The 23,090-nt window shown below is 49.6% G+C and overlaps 7 protein-coding genes across 7 annotated transcripts; all 7 read right to left on the bottom strand.

Annotated features, from left to right (window-relative positions):
- Positions 1 to 713: 713 nt before the first annotated feature.
- TEOVI_000193500 (PSP1 C-terminal conserved region, putative) lies at positions 714 to 2,618 on the bottom strand (the record flags this gene model as incomplete). Its single annotated transcript, XM_067225089.1, has 1 exon — positions 714 to 2,618. The coding sequence occupies one exon, from the start codon at positions 2,616 to 2,618 to the stop codon at positions 714 to 716; it is 1,905 nt and encodes a 634-aa protein (XP_067081190.1).
- A 1,366-nt stretch (positions 2,619 to 3,984) lies between these two features.
- TEOVI_000193400 (calcium-transporting ATPase, putative) lies at positions 3,985 to 7,287 on the bottom strand (the record flags this gene model as incomplete). The annotated part of the gene is made up of 1 exon (XM_067225088.1): positions 3,985 to 7,287. The coding sequence occupies one exon, from the start codon at positions 7,285 to 7,287 to the stop codon at positions 3,985 to 3,987; it is 3,303 nt and encodes a 1,100-aa protein (XP_067081189.1).
- Positions 7,288 to 7,676: 389 nt separating this feature from the next.
- Positions 7,677 to 8,366, bottom strand: TEOVI_000193300 (SKP1-like protein; the record flags this gene model as incomplete). The annotated part of the gene is made up of 1 exon (XM_067225087.1): positions 7,677 to 8,366. One exon carries the CDS (start codon positions 8,364 to 8,366, stop codon positions 7,677 to 7,679), a length of 690 nt encoding a protein of 229 aa, XP_067081188.1.
- Positions 8,367 to 9,260: 894 nt separating this feature from the next.
- Positions 9,261 to 11,054, bottom strand: TEOVI_000193200 (uncharacterized protein; the record flags this gene model as incomplete). The annotated part of the gene is made up of 1 exon (XM_067225086.1): positions 9,261 to 11,054. One exon carries the CDS (start codon positions 11,052 to 11,054, stop codon positions 9,261 to 9,263), a length of 1,794 nt encoding a protein of 597 aa, XP_067081187.1.
- A 1,620-nt stretch (positions 11,055 to 12,674) lies between these two features.
- Positions 12,675 to 13,961, bottom strand: TEOVI_000193100 (nicotinate phosphoribosyltransferase, putative; the record flags this gene model as incomplete). Its single annotated transcript, XM_067225085.1, has 1 exon — positions 12,675 to 13,961. One exon carries the CDS (start codon positions 13,959 to 13,961, stop codon positions 12,675 to 12,677), a length of 1,287 nt encoding a protein of 428 aa, XP_067081186.1.
- A 1,165-nt stretch (positions 13,962 to 15,126) lies between these two features.
- Positions 15,127 to 20,220, bottom strand: TEOVI_000193000 (putative WD40 repeat protein; the record flags this gene model as incomplete). The annotated part of the gene is made up of 1 exon (XM_067225084.1): positions 15,127 to 20,220. One exon carries the CDS (start codon positions 20,218 to 20,220, stop codon positions 15,127 to 15,129), a length of 5,094 nt encoding a protein of 1,697 aa, XP_067081185.1.
- Positions 20,221 to 20,653: 433 nt separating this feature from the next.
- On the bottom strand, positions 20,654 to 22,855 carry TEOVI_000192900 (uncharacterized protein; the record flags this gene model as incomplete). The annotated part of the gene is made up of 1 exon (XM_067225083.1): positions 20,654 to 22,855. One exon carries the CDS (start codon positions 22,853 to 22,855, stop codon positions 20,654 to 20,656), a length of 2,202 nt encoding a protein of 733 aa, XP_067081184.1.
- Positions 22,856 to 23,090: the final 235 nt, after the last annotated feature.

Here is a 23,090-nt window from a genome sequence, read left to right as displayed (position 1 = left end):
AAAAAAAAAAAAAGAGCGTATTGTGTATGGGGGAGGGAAGTACACGATCAAAAGAAATAAACAAAAAAAGGGGGTACTCACCAGGTGAAGATTTAAATTTATCTACTAATCCATCACATGAATATCTTTCCGGAAATAATTAGTCACAGCACAAATACATGTCATCACCACGGCTAAAAGTAACACAAACATATGTGGAACGAACGGGAGAGCGTATCAATAAGAGAGGGGAAGGGAGGAAAGTCCACCCAAAGTCAAATAAAATAATGGAACGGAAACAAAAACAAAAGGACTAATGGGGGATCAAAAGCTGCAGCGGCCAAACCATGCAGAATCAGATCTGTATAAAATACGGTCCCAAAAAAGTTGTGTGATCATAACAATCGAACGTTATCGAGCGCAGCGGGCAAAATGGAAATGGCAGCGAAGGTAAATAAACCTTAAAGCAATGCCACAATACCTTTTAAGAAGGATAAGGGAAGACCCAAGAGGGAAAAAAGAACTGAATAGATTGTGAAATAGCATCCTAGGCACTACGAGGTAGTGCATCAATACCACACCCGTGTTCTCGCCACGTAATACCGGAGTTGACTGGCACTGCAAGCACGTGCACGAGCCCGTTCACCTATAATATATGCTTTTCCTCAATCTCCACCTTTCCTCACCACGATTCGCTTATAATCCAGCAGCCCTCACAGACGCATTTGTATCATTTAAACTACGATCAAATCTCCCGCGCCTAGACACCGGTCCCGTGACGGCTCCCGGTCCTTCACCTCACAACCGAGAGGAGCCTTCTCGATGTAGGCCTCTACTTGGCGCTCTACTTCATCCATGTACGCTAGCCAAATGCGACATTTCAGGAGACGATGGAACCGTCGCTGCATGCGGCGGAAGTTCACAAACCCTGTCTCTGTTGGGCGGCGGAGGTAAATTGTCAACTTCTTCTTATCGAACTGGAACTCAATGTCAACAAGGGTGACACCAGCGGCGGAGGTAGACTTGGATATAAACCCGTTAACAACACGCAACACGTTCGGCAGAAGCTCGGTTTCCTCATCTCGAAGGGCAGAAAGTTGTGCAATATCCTCCGATGTGGCAAGACGGAGGACTCGTGGGAGACGCATGCCATCGTCAGGGGGTTGAGCGTCACTTCGAGCAACGCTACAGGAGTCCAACACCGCCTCTTCATGAGGGGTATCAGACGCACCCGTAGTCGTATCGTCAACAGTGCTCGAACACCCTCCCGCTTCTTCGGCAGCGTCAGTCATCTTTACTTTCATGTGAAGCAGCTGGTCAACGTCTTCTATGGCATACACTTGCTGAATGGTTCCAATGTCCTCGCCACGGTCTCCCTCCACAATAACAACTGCGCCAGCCGATAGATTTGATTGACCTGTCAGATAGCCTTTACATTGATGTTTTCCCTTGACGATAACGACGAACCCTAATTCTTCCTCCTCATCCAATTTATCATTGTCTACACGGCACACCGAAACGGGTTCCTTCTCCAAGTGCGATGACGACAGGGACATCATGGGCGACTGCGTGGGTAATTTTCCGCCAACACTGTGCAGTGTGCAGTCCACATCATTTCCCCTCTTTACTCTCATTTCAATATCTTCAGGTGCGGCAAAAGTTGACGAGCAGTACCCGCAGCCTCCATTTTTGCCCACGGCGGGCAAACAAGAAGGAAGAACGTGCGTACTTGAAGGAAATAGCATGTTCTGCCTCTTGCAACTGTGCATCTCCATTGCCGTACCAAAGGACGGGAGTATTGAAGAAAGACACATCTTCCGTGGCACTGCATTGACTCTCGCGCAAACTGCCGCGTGGTGGCTAACACGTTGCTTAATGGCAACCGTCAGATTATGATCCCTTACGGTTCCAACTTGCACAAACGATGGTTTGGTTGTCGGCGGAAGCCTGAGGACATTTGCCGGCCTCCCCTTATTTTGCCGGGTACCCCTCATTTCCCCAGTTCCATTCGCCTTTCCTTGATTGCCTTGGTTTGGCTGCATATCGTCAGCCTCTTCGCACCGCCTATGAGACACATCATCGCCGCTGAAATCGCTGGAATCATGTGGACTCAGAAGGTTTTCATGCTTGTGTTGTATCCCAGAATGTGAATCCATCGCTACTGAGAGCTCCCTTTGAGATGGAGGTTCACACGAGGGGACTCTAAACCCATGGGAGCTTTCCTCCGCATCGGAGTTTCCCCCTTTAGGAGTTGGAGAGGCGCCCGCGGCCGTGCTGGCCTCTGTGGGAGTGTTTTCCTCATAACTTTGGAGATGAGGTGCCAGTTTCCGTGCACCACCTCCCCCCTCACCACTACCCTCATTAGTGTAGCAGTGAAAGTTATTCCCTGTGTGTGAACCGGATGATGAGGCGGCAGATGTAATGTCGCTATCGCTGCCGACCATGCGGTCATGTGACTTACCGCCATACTCCGCAGCGGTTACACTAATTCTACATTCACTGTGACCATCCGTCGGCCGTATGCCGGCCTCCGTTCCAATTATCGTGTTGGTACTAAAGGATTTAATCGGAGTCACCGGAACGTCGAAGGGTGCGTTTGCGTCGGCCGATTCTAAGATGGGTTGTAACTTGGCACTCATTCCTCTTCCCCCCCTTTTTTTGTTCCTGTTTTGTATTTAAAGGAGACTCCGTCCACGCTTCTGCCTGTTGTTAATTTGCTTTCTCTTTCCTTTCGTGCTCCTTTTTTCCTTGTTTTTTTTTCTTTCTTCCTGTTGTCAAAGTCTACCTTTTCCTTATGCCGCCAATTTCATCCACCGAGGAAACCAGCAACGTCAAATAATAGCTGTGTCAATACTAACAGCGGAGAACTATATATATGGATATATGTTTTCCCCCAAGCCCCTTCTACAGATGGTTGTTTCCTCACTTTTGTCTTCTTTTTGAGGCGGCAGGCGCTCACGTCGAGGAGAAGTAATCAAAGGAACCCTAGAGGAAATAAAACAATGGAACCCCTTCTTTTTTCTACCTCTTCACCACAATCCAGCGCCGCAGCGCAAAATACGGAGTAAGCTCTCCTTCCTCTCCTTCTCCCTATCGTAATTCCCCTAGTCGCACGAGAGGTATGCGTATGAGTTCACTTCGTGTATAAATGTACTCGTGCTGTGGTTGGTGGTTATCTTATCGTACAACGACAAAAAAATTAAAAAACGAATAAACAACAAAATAAATAAGTGATAAAAAAAAATAAAGAATCCACGCGCGTACACGCGCGTGCGTTTATTAACCTAATCACAAATAAGGAAGAGGTGTCTTTCGTAAGTATTGTTTTTCTGTTGATTCTCCCTTGTGTGTGGCTTCAAAAAACAAAAAAACAAAAAAGCAATACTAGTAATGGTAATGGTAACAGTGTCGCCTATTTAAACTTCGGGCTTATATACCCTTTTCTTTTTCCCTATTGTCTTCCTTTCCCGTGAATATTATATATGCCTTCGTTTGCAATGAGTATCCACAGAAGAGGCAAACAGAGAAGAATATAAAGTAATATGGAAAAAAAAGACTTGGATAGGTAGAAATCATACAAACACATCAGTTTAGTGCAGTAAAGTTTGATAGAACCACCGGGGAGAAACTCCTCGCCTATCGTGTTCGCCTAATTGGCAGCAGAATTGGAAGGCAGTAAACCCTCAGCATATGCCCGCCGCCGAAGCCAGTGATAATGCAAAAGGTGAAAAATTACAAACATATTACAACCGCGTAAAAACTACGTTAATAACAATAACAATAGTAGCAACGATGAGAAATAGGGGGGGTTTAGACCAAAAAAAAAAGCACAAAAACCTCCGCACATGAACCCATGCCACAGGGTGCGTCACTGGATTGATGCAGTGGTATACCCACCGGTCAGCAATGCCCACGCGCTTTAGCCATGCGCGCAACCCCTCTAGTGGTGGCACGTGCACAACTTCTCCACTTACCCTCTGCATTTCTCCCTCAACTTCTCTAAAGTTAAACGTATGCAGGGGCAGTTTTACACGCTCCCTTCCCCTTCACCGCAGCCTTACAATAGCTACTTCTTTGCCGTCTCCTCCCGGAACCCCCACGTGCCCCATCGATGAGCGCTCGCAGCCAACGTGGAAGATACGACAGCAATACATATGAATCACAACTCCCTGTACTGTGCGCTCCACGGCGCCGCATCCACCGCCAGCAGAACCGCGATGCAGCACCCACAGCCAGGCTTCCACTAGCGTACAACGTGCAGTAGAGCCACTCTTCGGTGCTCAGCGGGACTGTAGACATGAAGCGCCCCCCGTACTGCACGATGCACACTTGCAGAACCGCGATCACAGCTACAATCAGCAGCAGCAAACGGCTACTACCCCAGTTCTCAAAGAAACTATCCTCCTCATGGAGAAGACGGGCGTTAAAGAAGTTCATCACCTGCATCAGCACGAACACATTAAAGACGATAGAAAGATGTTTCGGACACAAATAGTCAATAGGCGGTCGACTCCGCCGTTCCACTTCACCGGTACTGCTATCGCCGAACAACCGGTGTCCGGCCAACAACATGTAGATTTGCACAACGAATTGATAACCACCCTGCACCGCCACCTGAAACAACATACCCGGAAGTATGATGGGCGTGTCTCGTGGTTCAGGTGCCCGATCAAACAGACGCTTCTCCAAAGGCAACTCTGTTGCGAGAGCCAAGGAAGCCAACGTGTCCATGATGAGGTTGAGCCACAGAAGTTGCACAGGTTTCAGGGGCAAAATATTGCTCTCATTAATCAGGGCGCCGCAAAAAGCGAAGACACACGCAACGCAGTTTACGGTCAGCTGAAACTGTAAAAACTTGCGTACATTGTCCCTGACATTGCGTCCCCACATGGTTGCCTTCACCATCCCGGCAAAATTATCGTGAAGAAGTATGATGTCGGACGCCCTCTTCGCCACCTCACTACCGCTATTCATGGCAAAACCAACGTCGCTCAGCTTTAGCGCAGGGGCATCATTCGTGCCATCGCCAGTAACGGCGATCACAGCGAGTGGATCGTGCATTTTTAGCAGCTGTAAGACCCGTTTCTTATCAAGCGGAGTTGCACGAGCCAATACGCACAACTTCGGAATGTAGTTGACGAGGAGATCGGTGTCAGAACAAGCACGAAACGCGGGGCCGTCCATAGCATAGCCATCGTTGATCAACGTACTGATCGGTGGTGGAGAAAAGCAATTACTTGTTTCCCCGCCCACCGGGTTCAGCAACCCGCATCGATAAGCAATGTTAATGGAGGTAAGCAGCCCATCACCTGTTACCATGATCACACGAATACCTGCACAGATGCTTGCTCGTACTGCTGCGGGGACTTCAGGTCGAACCTCTTCCTCTAATGCAACCGCAGCCAAAAAGTTGAGCGGAGCGCTGGAAACTTCCAGTGGCATGATGCGCCCCTCAATCGGATAAACAACGGCGTACGCACAACACAAACTCCTGAGGCCTCTGCGGCCAAATTCTTGAATGATGCTCTGAAGAAATTCACGTGACTCGGTGTTTATCTCCACCAAAGCGCCGGCGGCTGTGATAAAATTCCGACAGCTACTTAATATCGCCTCTGGTGCCCCAACAACATACTGACGGAGTTCACCAGTAGGAAGCTTCAGAATTGTAACGCTTTTTTTCTGTACTGATGTAAAAGGGAAGCGGACACAACGCGATCCGTCGCACATTTGCTGCGCCAGGCGGCCCATGTCGTAAACGAATGGCGAGGAAAAGTCATCGCCGCATGAAACATACAAATGCTGAGCAAGTTGAAGCAGGGCCTCCGCCGTTCGGTTCACCGGCCGGCCTCGAACAGGATCCAACGCATTGGAAACCACGCACTCCATTAGCAAACCGGCGGTTGCCTGAGAAGACGCCACCACAAATAACCCGGTCCCACTTTTATTCCATCGACCGCCCTCGACACAACTACTTCCATCCCCTCCGCTATCATTTGCCGTGTAAACCTTCCCTTCAAAGAGTACTCTGCTTAGTGTTGCGTGGGGAGATGTAAGGGTACCAGTTTTGTCCGTACACAAAACCGTTGCACTGCCCATTGTCTCACAGGCCGCCAAATGTCGAACCAAATTGCCATCCCGCAGCATGTATCGCATAGAGTATGCAAGCGATATAGTCACTGAGAGTGGCAATCCTTCCGGTACGGCGACAACAATTATGGCAATGGATGTGGCCAGATTCTCAACAAAACTCATGACGAAAAACGGCTTTCCCATGGCTACAACCTCGTACACCTCCTTGAGAAAAAGAACCACGAATGTAAGGACAGCAACGGCCAGTCCAAACTTTCCTATGTGATCTGCCATAACACTTAAATGTTCCTGAAGCGGTGTCACCTTCTTTTCCGTATCTCGAACGGCCATGGCAATTTCCCCCGAGAAACTTTTCTCTCCCACAGCGCAAACGACAGCAATCGCCTCCGACGAGGCCTCTAAAACGCTAGAACCACTGATCAAAAAGGGATCAGCTTCCAAACTTTTCACAACCTCTTCACTCTCGCCTGACACACAACACTCGTCACAAACGACATAGTTACCACCAAAGAGAATGGCGTCAAAGCTAAGCTCCATTCCTGAAGATATCTGCACAACATCCCCAACAACGAGATCCTCACTAGGCACCTCTCTGGCAGCCAGGCAAAGTTCCCTAACCATCGCTCTGTCGTCCAATGTGTCATAACGCCATACAACGATCGACTGCCTTGTTCCATCCTCTTGCAATAAGACATGTGAAAATTGCTTCTGCTTGTTGTAGTTGTTGAGCGCGCCAAGCGTGACAACAACCACCACAGAAAAGAGTATAGCTGCCCCTTCAACCCAGCTGGGGCACATATTCCCCCCTTCCTTCTGATGATAGGAGGTCAAGTGACCGAGTAAAATTGAAAACAGAGCCGCACCGATTAGCAGCTGTAGGATTTTGTCCTCCTCGATGGACTCTTTCACGAGGGTTCCCAAGCTTTTATCTCGAGGGCGGGGCAGGCGGTTGCCACCAAAACGACACCGTCGCTGATGTACAGAATCCGACAAGATGCCCCCACGCAAGCCACCGCCACTCCGCCACGTCGGTTCCCCGTCGTAACGGACACCGAGCAGCTTCAGTAGCCCTTCATGGCCACCAATTTCTATACCGAATCGTGGAAGCTCTTTTTGCCCAATTATCCTCGCTAGGGAAGAATTGGTGAATGATGGGGAGGCGCCGGTAACATCGGGAGACTCATACTGAAAACTCACAGCACTGCTCTCCCCACGCATACCGAACAGGAGAAAAAGATATCTAAACAAGGTTAAACGGACAAAGCAAAAAGGGTTGCGGGGGGATATCGGGAGCGTTGGTCACGTTAAGCACCTGGATTGTGTCGATTGACGCGTGCACACGCAAAGAACACATCGATATCAACGCGAATAGACGTGCTTACACCAATTTTTTTTTAAATGTAAACGCTTGAGCAAATGCGGGAAACATAGCACTATCATGTCACCCTTCTGTAAATTAAACGAAGAATTTCGAAGGGGACACTGGGTCATACTTCAGCAATCCTTCCATACCGCCGTCACCACCACCTCCACCGTCAACACGCGCCACACCTGGTTCTCGAATACGCGCACATCGGCAAAAACAAGTGTGCCTCACACCCTCATGTCTACTTCTCCTCTGACATTCTTCCGTACTCTTTCCTGAGTTCAGCCTCTTCTTCAGCCTTGAAGTCATTCTCCACGCCAAGAAAGGCTCGTAACCCCTCAATGGACTTCTCAGACAAATACACAGCCAGTTTGGCGGACGCTAAGTTCAGCAACTCTTCGTAATTCAGCAATGTCGCCAACTTTACCATCTGTACCGTTGTAATTTCATCCCAATCTTCAATAAACCGCTTGTCAAAAGAATCCAAGTAGTCCACTAGCGGAAGCACCATGGGCCGGGGTATCTCAGGCATCACATTCCTGCCGTAACCCCCGCCACATGAAAAAGTAGCCCTATGTTCCCTTGCAACAGGCTCAAAAAGTACTGTCGAACCTTCAACACCCCCGTTTGGTGGGCGATAATCATATCTATACGTCATGTGAGCACAAATCCGTTGCAAGAGGGATCCAGTAGCGTGAGTAAAAGGTATCTCAATGGCTGGTACTGCGACCTCCTTGTCCGCCACGAGACCCTCAAAAATGTCGGAATTGCTTACATGTTCCACTCCGCTTTTCCCCTCCACCACAGTTGTGTTGGGTTCCCTCCCATCCAGCAGATCGCGGAGGAGCAGCGATGCATGAGTCGCTGCTGTGCGACTCACCGTCGCTCGTTTGCCGTCTGAGCCGATCAATACAACTAAATGATTCACCATTCTCCCTAAGTCAACGGTTCGGTAGGGACACTTAACTCACCGCACACTTTACCTGAAGGGAATGGGGTAAAAAGTTAAAAAAAAAAAAGAGTAGATGCAATAGGCTGACTAGTGTCTTTTGACTGTATTGATGCAATAATACTTAGACACCAAGTCCACTCACAAAAAATGCACACCGGGGAAGCATATAAAACTATATGTGAACTTCATTGTAGATGAATTAATGCATACCTGGTGTGGATGCGATTCAATTGTAATTTGACGCGCGGTAAAGTGCCGAACCAAGAGCACTCTCGTACATAGGTTGCATTCCATATAGTCAACGCTATGCTTTAAAGAAACTACTGAACAAAAAAGGTGTCGTTTACCTCGTGGTTTACCCCCTCTTCCAATCACAACGAAGTTAACAAGAAATTCCCCGCATCACGTTTTATTGTCTACCTTCCCACACACTCTGGAAGCTGTTACTTACGATGTGTGGTACCCCCCCCCCTCTGCATAAAGATCAGTTAATTTTTGTCTTCTTGCCAACCACAAAAGCAACACAGCAATGCGTTCCAGTACACATAGGAGCACGAAAAAGAAGTCTGAAACACTCACGCGGAGGCTATTACAAAAACATGGATCATCCCCATTCATGCGGCCTACAACCCTCATCGCAACTATCATCAAAAAGGGTTACATCAACTACATTAGCAGGGGAATCCACAGCGAGGCGACCGTGGTTCTTTTGGGAACTCTAATAGACACGGCGATAACTTCCATATTCCCCCGAGAGTGGTTAAAAAGGAAAAAAGGGTTTATCACAAATCCAACGGCACACGAGATGCGTGAAGTAAAATAGCTTCAGTTGAATGATTCGTACAAAGTTCCTTGGCATTGGCGAGTCCTCGGCTATTGATAACGGTGATGGGTAAGAGCACATTTCTTACTTATTTCATCGTCACCAACATTCTCGCTCCTACGAGCTTTTCCACTACTCCGTGTTCGACTGCGACTCAAACTAGGACTGCGACTACGGCTGCGATCAGAGTTGGAGGCAGAGCTGTAGCTGTACCAAGAGCCACGGCTAGAGCTACGACTTCGCTTACGGCCACGAGTTCGGATTCGGCTCCGCCCTCGACTGCGATTTCGACTTCGACTTCGACCGTGAGCTCGCCGGCGCCCCCGTCGCCCGCTGCGGCTGCGGCTGCGAACTCGGCTTCGGTGTTGGCTGCGGCTCCGGTCCCGCCTTCGAGCACGTCTGCGGCTTCGACTTCGGCTCCGGCTCCGACTCCGCCCTCGACTGCGATTTCGGCTTCGCTGCACGCTATCGTAGCCCCGCTCAGGGGATCGGCTAAGGCCTGCGTCGTGCCCATAATTCATCCCCTGGTGACCAGGGGCTAGGTCCCTTGAAAAATGTTGTATACTCCCCAACCCTACAAGATTATCGGCTATGCCATTTGCACGTACCACAGCAGCGTTCCACCTCCCGTTGGCTGCCGTATCAGCTGGCTCGACGGAATACTTTTCACAACGAAACGACCCACCCATCTGAAGCAAGTTACTTGGAGTTATGCTTAACTCTGACTCAGTGTTGAATGGAATTGAAAGCTTCTGCTCCACCCCAGGCCGGTCCTCGCGCACAAACAAACGAAACCTAAACTCCACTTCGTCTGAGTTTGGGCCTGGTTTTACGAGCTCGAGTAAGGAACCGTCGAAAGAATCAACAACGGAATTTGCAGCCTCCGCATCCTCCACTTCCACGACGGCATCAACCCCCCAGGCCCCATCCCCGCCCATAACCCCATCGGTACAACCAAGTAATCTCGGAGGAAACATAATAATGCCCCGCGGGAAGCAAGTACCACGCAGAAGTTTAAAAACAACGTGGGTGGAGACACCAGTTGAGTGGCAACCACCGTGCCCGCCCTCGTGCAGACCCTTGCAGCGGCCGAGCAAGCACACAAATGTCACGCGCAAAACAATACGTCCCCCACGATTGTGTTCTCTCGATTTCCCATGGTAAGAATTGCACTGGGGGTCACTATGATTCTTATTATCACAACCCTGGGAAGGAGTGGCGGCAAAGTCTCCTCCACCTCCCAGGTAAGAATCAGTAACGCGATTATAATCAACAGTCTCGTCCCGTCCCATTCCGACAACTTCAGCCCGCGGTTGACCCCAACCCATTAATGATTGTGAACATGAGTCGGTGCACACTCGCCGTCTCCACAAGCTGTCATCACTACCTGACGTATTGGCTCTCCCACTGACTTCTGTTCCCCCCGCACCCACAGCGCAACTCGTCGGGTGAAAAACACCTTCAACTAACAAACGATCAGTACCCAAGAACACATACCCACGCAGCAGCTCTACCCCGCTGTGTGGCTCCTTCTCATGCAGTATGCGCTGAACGATGCCCGACAAAACAATTTTAACCCCCTCTCGCTCGCGGAAAAATACCAACGCCTCGCCTCCACGGTCGGGGGGCTCCGCACCCCCTTCGCCATCGGCACCCCAAAAGGTGGTTTTATGTGAACCATTGGGCGTTGCGAAAACAATACTGGCGGGTGAAGCGGCCACTGTCCCTTGAAAGCGCCGCAAGAAGAAAGCACGCAAAAAAGTATCCCCCTCCTCTTTAACAGATGGAGCACACCAAACTAGTAAAGCATATCCATTCAACACTGCATCTGACGAATACTCCATCACTCTATTTCATAATAAAAGGAGAGAGCGAAGAGGAAGGGAACACTGAAAAATGGTGAAGGAAATCGAAGAAAAGTACGTCAACTAAAAGATGGGAGGAGAAAAGTGGCAGTTATTCGATAGAACCAAGCAAACCGCCCAACTGTTCCCCCTAACCTCTTTCCCTCGTCACTATTCTAGAATGAATGCAACGGGATAGCGAATATCAAATTTCCCTCACATATACTGCGTGTCGCGGATTCCCCAAAGGGCGGGCGCGTAGAGTCCTAAACGAATGCACGGCGCCACATCCCAGCAAACCAAAAAAGACGAAACAAAAATATTATTAGAACCGCTATTAAATAACAAATGCTTAACGCCTGAGCGCAGGCACGGCAATTTGCGCTCACGAGCTTATCGCTACGTTGCCACCGAGCTGATAAACATTGATTTAAAAAGAAAATAAAAGTGTGGGAATTGTTGCACACGAAAGATTGTTTAGGAGGGTATCCACAATAGCGGAAGGGGGAAGCGCGGCAACCGACTGAGGACCCCTCTACATGTCTCGGTTTTCTCCATAAGCTTTCATTAGGTCGTGGTGCAGACAGCAGTATTATTACCCTTTACTCGATAGTTAGAATATATAGAAGTATACACGCGCTTCTAGAAGGGATAGCAGAAGCTTCGGCCCGACGTCGATCAAGAAGAAAAAAAAAGTGAGCAGTTGCATGGCCATAAGGATTAGGAATTTTGCACTTTGAAGTGTTTACGAGCTACCAAGATCACAGAACAGCAGCGGAAGAAAGGTCTTTTCCGAGCGAAGAGGGATAAATGACCGAACAGCTTTGCAGCACCATATGTCACACGATAGACCTTCACGAGGCGCAAGTGAGGGTAGTGTTGGCGCCACGCACCGACTCCCATTTCAGTGTCTGGGAAAGCAAAATGAAAAAGAAAATAATCCACCCAACTCTATCAATGCCCTCAACTACTGTGCTGCACCGTATCCACATCATATTATTGCCGTGACAACAACTTCTCAGCGATACGCCCCGCCATTCGGCACGTCATATTGTGCTTTGTCCCTCATGCTAGTGACACACGAGGGCACTTGAAGATGAAAATAATGGTTAGAGAATGAAAAAGAAGCACTTTCCTTCAATCCCACAACATTCCTCCTAATGTTTCTCTCTGTGAAGCTCCCATTGAGCGTACAATGCGGATAAGAGGAGCGCAGGGATGCAGGGACAGGCATTAACAGATTCAAGCCGAACAGCAGCAAGCGGCACAACATCAAATGAGAGAAGCAATGTAAAATCAGCGTTTTCCCCACACACATACCCTGTTTCAACACACAGCGCTACATGTAAACACCAGTATCCGAGCACAAAACACACGCACACGCAAAACAAAGTGAAAACCATACCTTAAAAATACGTGTGAAGTGCCTAAGCGAAAAAAAAAACTGAGAGATGAAATGAAATGAAAAAACGTATACCAACAAGACAAGATAAATTTTTAAAATTAGCAAACAAATTAGGCGAGAGAGCCAAAGACAAAAAAGGAATATATGGAGAAACCATCGGCGACTCTTCCTTATTCTCTTGAATTCATGAGCACTTGCTCAACCTTCCAATTTTGTCATTGTACCTGTGTTGGGTGGTGAACAGCGCTCCTACCACAACCCGCATCAATCATATCCTGCAATTCCACATTGAATGTTCGCCCTAACAATTGAACATAGTCCAAATCCCTAAATGTAGTTTTCTCTGGTTCATCAGATATCTTTGCAACAGGCTTCCCATCGCATTCTGTCATCTTAATCACAATGCTCAGCGGTTGCACACCGGGGATGGAGCACGTGAGTTGGGTTCCGATACCACACATGACATTTGACTCCTGCGCAAAGGTACAATGCAGTTTTGCGGCCCTCTCAAGGTCAAGAGAATCGGAAAAGACAAGCGTCTTCAACTTCGGATCAATATTGAATCGCTTATAATGCTCAATGGCCTTGCGACCCCAAACATATGGATTACCCGAATCGTGCCGCAAGCCGACGTACGCTTGTGCGAGGTCAGCATCAAAGTCACCCAGAAAACCGTCCATTGAAATACAGTCGGTGAGTGCGATGTGAAGATCTTGAGGGTACTCTAGCAACCACTGCTTAAGAGCCACGCGCTGGAAATCCCGTAGAACTGGGGAAAGCTGCTGATGGGCCTGAAACCACTCGTGTGCCTGCGTCCCTACCGCCGGTAGACCCAGCTTCATCGCCAAATGGTAATTGCTCGTGCCAGAAAAGTTCCGTCCAAATGATGGATGCGACTGCAACGTCCTGACAATGGCTTCCTGCACATCGAAGCTGTAGCGCCGTCGTGTCCCAAAATCCGTGACCCGAAACATGTCTAGTTCACCATTCACGTATGTAGCAAAAAGTTTATCCAACTTCGCATTGAGGTGTTCAACTGCCTCGGCAGCCCCAATATGTTGCGTCCGCTTGCTATGCACTACTTCACACACAATCGCTAGTAACGGCACTTCCCATAATATAGTTTCCACCCATGGACCTTTGATTGTGATGGCGAGCTCCCGATACGTTATATTCGTCTCCCCGTTGCACCGAGTCTTCGGAACAGCATCAATAATGACTTGATCTGGCTTGAACCTGTACTCACGAAGCCAGTCAAGGTAATCCTTTTTGAGGTAACGTTTGGTTGAGAGGTAAGCATATTCATCATCTGTCAAGGCAACGTGCCGCATGAGGTCTACCTGCTCTCGAATAGCATCTGCAGCATCACCCAATTTGTTCTCCGAACTGCGGCACTGAAACTCGTAAACAACGTGAATTGTGGGATAGAAATGAAAGACAGCCTGCTGCATGTGTAACTTGTACGCATCTGTATCAAGGATCGACTTTATAATTGGCTTCATTGTGAAAATGCTATACGTAGGTAGGGTTCTTTTAACCCTTGCTGTTCCCGTGGCTCGTGTGTCTTATATATTCCTCTCTAGAGTGCTGCTCGTTATTATTATCTGATGTTAACTTGTCTTTTCCCTGGTGACCGCGGTCGGAGAGTTGCTGAACTGTCGTTTACCCTCTTTCCTATAGCAAAAATCAGGCACTTGAACACAGAATTGAAAAAACTTTAAATCAACAATTTTCGTGGGAGCAAGCAAAGGGGATGGAAACCCCGCACGAGTACTGAGACACCGACGCGAGAATATGCTAAAAGGAAACGTTTCTTTATTTTATGTCGGTTACCTGCACGGCTGAGGAAAGGGGGAGATAAATCGCACGTCCCTGAAGGAATCGACTGCCAAGTGGTGTGGGATTTGCCATACCAACCTGACCACCTAACTGCTCCCTTACCTACATGTTCGCCACCTCCGATGCATCGGACCACTCTCCTCCAAGCACAACCTCCACTCACCCGTACCATTCCCCTTTCCCAAATTTCTATTTAACTATTATGGGCACCTTCACCTCTTATCACTCACCACCTTTTACCCCAATTTCGGGACACCGCTAGTGTAAAATTCAGAATAGAACGCCACACGACATCACTCATCCATATGAACGTGCCTAAGACATACCCCTAAAGACACCCGTCACCAAGTGATCACATGTGTGTTTGTTTGTCTGTTTGTGTTTGTGTGTGTGTGTATGTGCATCCAAAACTGCGCGTGAATTCAAGTGAATTTATGCCTTTGGTACTCTTCTGAGAAGGGGAGCAAAAAGTAGAAGGAAGAGGAAACAAGAAAGGCACGCTATCCAATGCACGCAGCGGCCAGACACCAGCACCAAAAGGGCAGCAAAACATAGAATTCTTCCTTCTACAGACAAATACACACTCCATCACGACACGGGGCACTGAGAAGGAGTGCAACGCAAATGAGTAAGAAGGTCAGACTAACTTGTGGTATGGAAACAATAAATAAAAGTCGAAAACGGGGAGGAAAAGGAAAGATTTTGACACAGTCCACTTTACATCTCAAAAGCACGACGCTACGTAAAGGAAAGGAAAGGAAGGAAACAAAAAAAAGATGGGAACCTGAAAGAAAAGACCTAGCTCAGCATATCTGGCTGTCAGTCCCGTTATTGTTGTGAGGCGCTGGTTGCGTTCTTAACCACATTCTTCCATGCGGTTGTCTGCTCCTTAACGCGTGTTCCCTTTGGTGGCACAATTTCTTCAACGGGCGCCATCAATAGCCTGGAAGTTATCTGCGCAACACGAGACCTCGCCTCTAAAATAGAGTTACCCTGTATTCGACGTAACAGAGCAGTTGAACCAGAAGCCGTGTTACGTTTACGATCAGATCCACTCACCGCTGTAGATTCCCCCTTGGTGTTGGTGTTTGTAGTACAAGGCACTGCAAGGACCACAGGGTCCTTACACCCAAGCGAAAGCAAATGCCGACGCCGCGAATCGATATGCTCGTGCAGAGCCCCACGGGGTGATGTGTCCCCCTCCAACGAGACGTTATTAACTCCACCACCAGACGATTGGTGGGGTCCCGCGTGTGTCTTAGTGAGTGCAGGTGTCGTGTCTACGTCGTGCGAAGTTGTAGGACACCTTCGTCCCTGGACTGCCCACGAGTGAGTTCTCAGCTGGCGGCTTGCCTGGTGCGGAGTGGGGAGCCCAGCCGCAAGGGCGGGTTGCGAAGGCACTGGCCGACCATCCTGCGCCCCGCTTTGTTGCACTTCTGAGACACTTAACTCTGTTGCGTGGCGCACTGAAGCAGGCGTTTGGTTAATGGCGCTTCCATTTCTTGAATAAAGGGTGTGTGAGTGCTCACTCGCCTGGTCAGCTCGGTGCTGCTTCTTCCCACCGCTTCTTGACACCGGGCTAATAATGAAGGACGCCAACTCCTCCCCTCCTTCCTCCACTGGTATTCCGCGTAAGGCATTAATAAATTTGGGTTTCACCAGACCCTTGAGCATCGCTTCACGGGATCGTTGCGGCCTCATAAAAGTGGAAAGCGCCCTTGGTGATGCAGCCCCCTGCACTTTATCAGAGCCTGGTTCTTCTCCCTGTATCTGACAGCTTTGTTGCTGCGGTTTTACCGATGGCTCCCGTTCGACAGGATCACTGCTTAATTGGACCATCGGGGTGCGCTCACCACCAGCACTATCTACCAATGCTACACCAATATTCTGAAAGGTAGGCAACCCAGCCTCACATATAACCGATGCAGCATTGTCTTGTCCAGTTTGGCAGTCGGACCGGGGAACGCCTCCCCTTGAATTCCAGTTGCTGCGCATCTGCTTTGAGGCGCCAGCCTTATCCGACGACAAGGCTTCTGCCAGAAAATTTATAGGATCGGCACTGCAGGAGTGAGGAGGTAGCCTCCTAGACGGTTTGACACTAAGAAACTGGTACGTTGACTCCTTCCCCGCGACCCACGTGTTCATCCCACACTCACCAACTATTAAACCATCTAACATGAACACCCTGGTGAGGTTATCTACTCCGGAAGACACTGTGATCATCATTGTGGACGAGAGATCTACAGAGGGTAAAAGCAAATTCTGCGTGCTGTCAACGTCACAAAGAGAGCTGGTTGAGGCTCCAAGATGCAACCCACCGATATCAGAACAATCCTCCTCTCCAACGTCCTGCCCTGCAGCCTCCTCTGGTTCCTGCCCATATGTCCGCACAGTGATCTCCTTGGGGTCATCCACCAGGGCAAGACCAGTCACCGCATTAAACCCACAATGAAACACGTATTCACGGCGGAATCGGCTAAACGTATAGAGGGTCTTCTCTGTGTCCAGTGATCTTGGTCGCAAAGACCCAGTTTGCTGCTTTACCTCCCCAGAGGAGTTCGCAGCATCATCCCCCCCACATGTTACGCCGTCCATTGGCCCGAAAACAGGTGGAACTCCGTCAGTACAAAAAGGGGATCCCGGCCAACTGACAGTAGGTTTCTTATCATCATCGTGCACCAAAGTGACACACGTCTCAAACATGGAGGCATCGTCGCGTGTCTCGCGCAGCAGAATACTGCACACATGAATGTTACCCTGCTCATCTGAAAACACGAAGTACTGTCCACCGGTGTCCGCTGCTGCGTGCGTCAGACCCACTTCAAGGCCCTTTACGGGAAAAGCAGATCGCAAGCTTACAACCCCCATCATTGTACGCCGCAGTGTGTGCCACAGAGCTACAGTGCCGTCTGCGTGAACAGACATTAGGATATGTTCACCGACAGTACGCAGAGGAAATATCTTAACGATGCGCGAAGTGGTGGCGGTGCTAGGTTGTTCGCCACGCCGTGCTTCAGAAACATTACAAGTCGAGCGTGCCAACATGTCGACAGTTTCCATCACCCACAAAACAGAGCCTTCCTGCCGCTCAGCCAAAACGCGATAGAAAAACAGCGCACCGTAAGAGGTACCGCAAACAATGCAGTGCGGCGATACGGCCATTATATGAAGAACTTCTCCGAAATGCGCTGGAACCTCCCATTTCGACGCGCTTGCAATAGTAAATGTGCTGGACTCCCTTGTAGAATAAAGACACCCTCCCGCAGCAAAGATAAAAAAGGTAAGACCTTCACGCATAAGTGTACCAAGCGCAGTCACGCCAGGAGCAACGGTGCTAGGCTGGGTGCCCTCCGCAGCAGCCGTGATAACGTTTGTTGTCTGCCCGTTCATTAAATTCCATACTGCTGCGGCCCCATTATTAAACCCCGTTAGAAGCCGACGCTCAAGTTTGTCGAGGGCAAAACATGTGAGCCTGGCCGCATTCATAACAGCAGAGTCCGAGAACTCTTTGATCTGAAAGGTGAATGAGGAGCCACCAGTAGCTCGCTTCCAAGTCATGACCAAACCCTCTGAGTCGACGGTAATTATCAAATCATGGATGGCACTATACATAACTCCCACCATTGGAGCCATGTGACCCTTATATTTAGAGGAGTAAGCCAAAGCCATGTTTCGGTTCCGACCGTGAGAATAGGGAAACGCAGCAAGGCATATGATACGCTTTCTCAGTGGGTCGGAGACTACACGCTGGGGATGAAGGCGGTCAACTCCAATGATTTGTATTAGGCGAAAACCTTGTGCTTCAAAAATAAATATGACCCCATCAGCCCCAACCGTCACAATTTGTCTCTGATCAAGTTGCATCGCACAGCATCGACATGGGCCGTTGTGGGAATCAAGTGTGGCCATCGGTACGTCGAGGGAGAGATCCCAGACAATGCCGTGGCGTTCTGGTCCCACTGTAACAAGCATTCTCAGATTTGGATTGATGTCGAAGTCGTGTACCGCCGCGTGTGGTGACGGGCCAGAGGTGGGAAACGTCCGCAGCATCCCGCCCGTGTCAAATGAAGTCATTTTGACATAACCATCATCGGAAGCAGTTAGTAATGCATTGGAGTTGTAAAAGATGCTCATCTTGTTAATCCGCTTCTCGTGTAACAAGAGGACAACATGAGGTGTGACAACCCGCTTTGTTGTCCGTGGAATTGAGTAGAATCGCACCTCCCCTCCTGCCGTGGCCAAAAGCAGCATATCCTCGTTTGACGCCGTGCGGTGGTAAAGAGAACAAGTCACAGCATCCACTAAACCAGCAAAGGTGCACTCCTCGACGTGGCACTGCACACAAGAACCTTTAGCGGTACCCCCAAACATGTTGCCTGTCCCTGGCGCTGGTTTTGGCTTCCCGCTGCCATCAACATCTTTCTTCCTCTGCGATGGACGCCCAGGTAGGCCACCGTTGCGGTTACCTAACTTCCCCGACTTTGACCCCACCGATGCCCCAACTCGGACCGTCTCCACACTGTCGTGTGCATACATATAACCCTCGAATGTGTCTACAACCGGGCGACCACGAAACAGGCGCCGGACCTCCAGGGTTTTGGAGTCCAGAATCATCACCCGCCGATCCATCGTTACAATTATAATGCCCTGAATATGATTTGCCCAATGAACGCCGACAACCCAACAGTCCCCACTGAAGACAACACCACAGCTAGCGAGTGTATTAAGGTTCCATGCGCGCACGGTCCCCTCCGATCCACCTGTAAGTAAGATATTACGCTGCCCATCTGCCTCCATGCACGTACCATTCACGTGCTGCTGAGACGGGAAACAAGATTCCGGATCAGGCACGTTGCTAAACTCACCAAATGTCCCCTGGGAAAGGTTGGAGTGGTGTCTCCCTTGAGAAACCAGAAAAGTAGCAAAATCATCCCAACTGATAGTTCCCTTCGCCTCGTAGTCTACCCTCTTCATCAGGTCCATAATCTCGTCATCCCCCGCAGCGGGCACTAAGCGCCTGACCGCCTGAGAAAACTCGTCCTCACTGAGAGCGCGGGAGTATGTTCTGTCAAAGTTTTGGTTGCAGTCCCAAGCCTGTGTAAGGACTCGCTGCAGCTCTTCTTTATTCTCAAACACGAACTTTAGCCCACTGCGCGAGTTAACCGTCAAGGCACCGCGAGGTTTGTTTCTTCTTTCTACGATAAAAGAGCGCTTGGGCACAAGTGACCCTGCCTTTCCCACGTTCTCCTCTACAGATGCCGCTTGCTCACCCTGTGATTGATCCTCTTTTACGTTTGTTTCCGTGTTCGTGCAACTAGAATTGGCCTGACTGGGAAGAGCAGCGCCGCAGCGACGAAAATCAGTCATCCTCTCAAAAGAAGCATCGTCATTGACGGGGGGTAAACTGGGAGTGGAAGAGAAGACCAGCATGAGCCGCTGCAGGTCCTCCAAACAAAGTTGCTCTTCGAGCGGTGGCACATCCGAACTTTGGGAGTACGCTCCGCTTTCATCCAAACCTTCCTCGCCTGCTGCAGTGTCCCGGTTCCCGGTAGCATTCGTAGATTCAAAATGAACAGATCCTAACGTTCCATTTGGCGCAAGCCGGATACAACGCGGCCCATCTGATTCCTTTGGTGGGGCAAGCACCATCAAGCGTCTGTCTTTTCGCTCACCGTGTGCCTGCGTTCCAGCAAACACCGCGTTACATGTGTGGCGTGGCGTCAGGGAAGGCCGTCGACACTGCGGAGAGCGGTTGCAACTGTCAACTGAAGTCATAAGGGCCGGAGTTGAGCGGACAGACACACTCGGTAAGCTGTACATGTCCCGAGGCTCCACACCACCATACTGCTTCACCCGTGGAGCTGTGACGGGTTCATCACCATGCGCATTTTTTTCTGAAAAATTTACGGGCGACCTATTCATTTTAGTCTTGAACCCTCGCCTCTACACGCCCGCTCTGAACTGCAACGCAACAATACAGATCTACACACACGTACACACCACCACCTAAAAAGGGGGAGAAGCTCTAATACAAAATATATGTGCGAAAGGAGGAAGAGAACCCCTCCTTCAGATTTATTTTTTATTTTTTTTGAAAAGGCAATCCCTCTCCCTTGGTCAACCTTTCTCTTCCTTGTCGACGCGCAAACGAGACAAAAAATTGACGAAAAGAGATTTAAAAAAGTGGTCGACAACGCCGTCTTTGTCTAAATATTTCTATGGCACACATTTAAACAGCTCGGGCAGAAAACGGTGCAACCGAAAACTTACCGATGTCTACCAACTGGTGCACCCAAGGCAAAACGAAGAGGGAAGATAACAACACTTCCAGCCCCGCAACCAACTCTTAACACAGCTAACCGGCAATATTACGATCTTCAGAAGCCATAATGATTTGCACAAGCATCTTAAGTGTAACTACTAAACTTGTAAACTCATTGTCACACTCCAGGTGATCCTCCTCCGTGATTTGAGTGAGTTTCGCAAAAACGTTCGGCAACATTCTGAAAAATACACACGCCTCTCGGAGGTGGACGCCCCAGTCAGCCGCCCCAGCGATGTTAGTGCTCGACGCGACACCAGCACACGACATTGTACGTTGCATGACGGGGAGTTGTTGTCCCTTCGAGCACCGCGTGCACGCTTCGATCACGCAAGGTGCGCTGGCAGCCCCACTAGCGGGAGTTCCGGGCAACAAAGGAACTCTTTCATCAGAATTAGACTGACTCCACTTAGGTAACCTAGCAACGAAACCGCTGTCATCAGCACATGAAGTGGCGGTGACAGTACCTACAGGCTTGGAAAAACCAACAACAGTGTTGTTCCTCTTCGTGTCAACCACTGGAGAAGAAACCGCTCCGGTTCGGGTGATGTTGGACTCACCACCTGGAGAGGATGCCGATCGCGCTCCCAAACTCTCGAGTGAAACGTACACTCGGTTGTAAAATATGTCCAGAGCTTCACACATGGCCCCGGAGCTCCCAATGACAGCGGCAATGCGACTCAAAAACTTGATAATGGAAGAGTATTCGAAAATGAACCTTCTTGAAAATGCACCGTTGGCGCTAAGATGAGCAAAACTTGGGCCGGTGTTCGACGGTACGGCGGCACCAACTGTCGCCGGACTACCAACGGTTAAGTTGACTGTAGCGACCGTGTTGTTACTGTCCTGACAAGCGGCTGGGACCCCATGTGATGAGGCGAAGGCACACGAATCCCCCTCCCTCTTTAGTGAAACATCCGCCGATACCACACGGGAACGCGAATCCGAATCAAGAAATCGGTCATCAGCGTCCGGTGGGAGTACGTCAACAGAAACGCTCGCCATTGCTGGTGGTGCCACTGGCGCTGGGGTCGCGACCTCAGTTCGGCTGTTGTTTGCACTACAGGCACCCTTATTTGTTGCTATGACGCGCTGCATCCCATCCAACTGCTGTTGCCACCGCGGTCGCATCGCCTCCCCAAACATCATCTGATGAATTTCTGCTATCACACGGTTTTCGTCGAGCAGACGAGCAATTCGTGCGCATGCATTGCAGAAACTCTGCCTCAGCATCAACCTCGACCCATCGCACCACATGGTGGCTAAGACATTGCACAAATTCGTGCATTCCGCGTATGACAATTTTTCACAGAAACGATTCTTTAGTTGGTGTTCAAATCCAAAAACAAAGGTAGCGTAGTCTACCCCCAAAAGGCCACGGAGAGCAAAGCATCGCTGTAAAGCTGTTAACAGGGGTGTGTTCCGCGAAATCACCTTGCCTCCACGTCCACGATACGCAGAGTGCAAGAAAGTGCACACGTGCTTGAGGTTTTCCCACTGTCGCTTTAGAGAGCCGTCGCTAATACCTGCACATCTGAGCTTTTCACGATCGTCACAGCGCTTCGGGCGCCGACTCCAAAAAAGAAAGCGCGTTTCCGGCTCACCGTCAGGCTCCATTTTGTGCATACCGTCTCCAAAGAAGAATTTGAGCACCTCCTCGTTGACACTGTAATATTCCTCCACTAGCAGCCGGCGATCTTTCAAGGGCATACAAATGGCATAGCTGGAGAGAAAGGCGTAAGGTGTCGCAAGGTAATTATCACGCAACACATCGAATATATTGAATTGCTCCTCAATCTCCTTTCGCAGGTATACGGATTTCTCAGTCGCTGTAACGGCCAATATCCGCTGTAATTCTTCATGGAACGTGCGCCTTGCGCTGCTAGATGGTGCACTCCCCTTTTCCAACAGTGAACCGTTCTCTTTCCTACACTCTTCATTGATCACACAATTGTCATCACTGGGAGGCGCAACCTCTACTTCACACTCCGCTGGGCAGTTCTCACGTCCACGAGCAGCGGATTCCGATAAGTGCTGCACAAAGAGCTCAGTTCCTGGCGAGGGTAGCGACTGATACCCACGCCCTTCATCACCCTTCAAGGACGCTGCTGCAGCATCCAGCATTAACCGCAAGGTTTTATCAATGGAGTGACCAGCCGTATACGCTCGGAGCATGTCAAGATCGATACTCATGGGCCACGCAGAATAGGACTGAAGCGTTAAGCGCGACGACATGTCTGTAGGAGCTTACAGGACCTGCGCCAAGGCGAGGGCACAACGAAGAATAGGACCGCGTCCGAACGCACGAAAAGGAAAAAAAAAGAAAGAAAAAAAGAGAGGACGAGCTGTCCTGTAGCGACGTAAAGAAGAGAAGACAGCAACCATACCAAGGGGTTTACAATACAATAACTTTTCAATCGTAGGACACTATCCCGTTTCCGACACCCGTTTCTTCCCGTCTAGAAACTGA

This window comes from Trypanosoma equiperdum (assembly GCF_001457755.1).
Source record: "Trypanosoma equiperdum strain OVI genome assembly, contig: ctg_453, whole genome shotgun sequence".
Taxonomy (NCBI): domain Eukaryota; phylum Euglenozoa; class Kinetoplastea; order Trypanosomatida; family Trypanosomatidae; genus Trypanosoma; species Trypanosoma equiperdum.
Note: the sequence above shows the minus strand (reverse complement) of the source record. Positions and strands in the feature narration are given on the sequence as shown.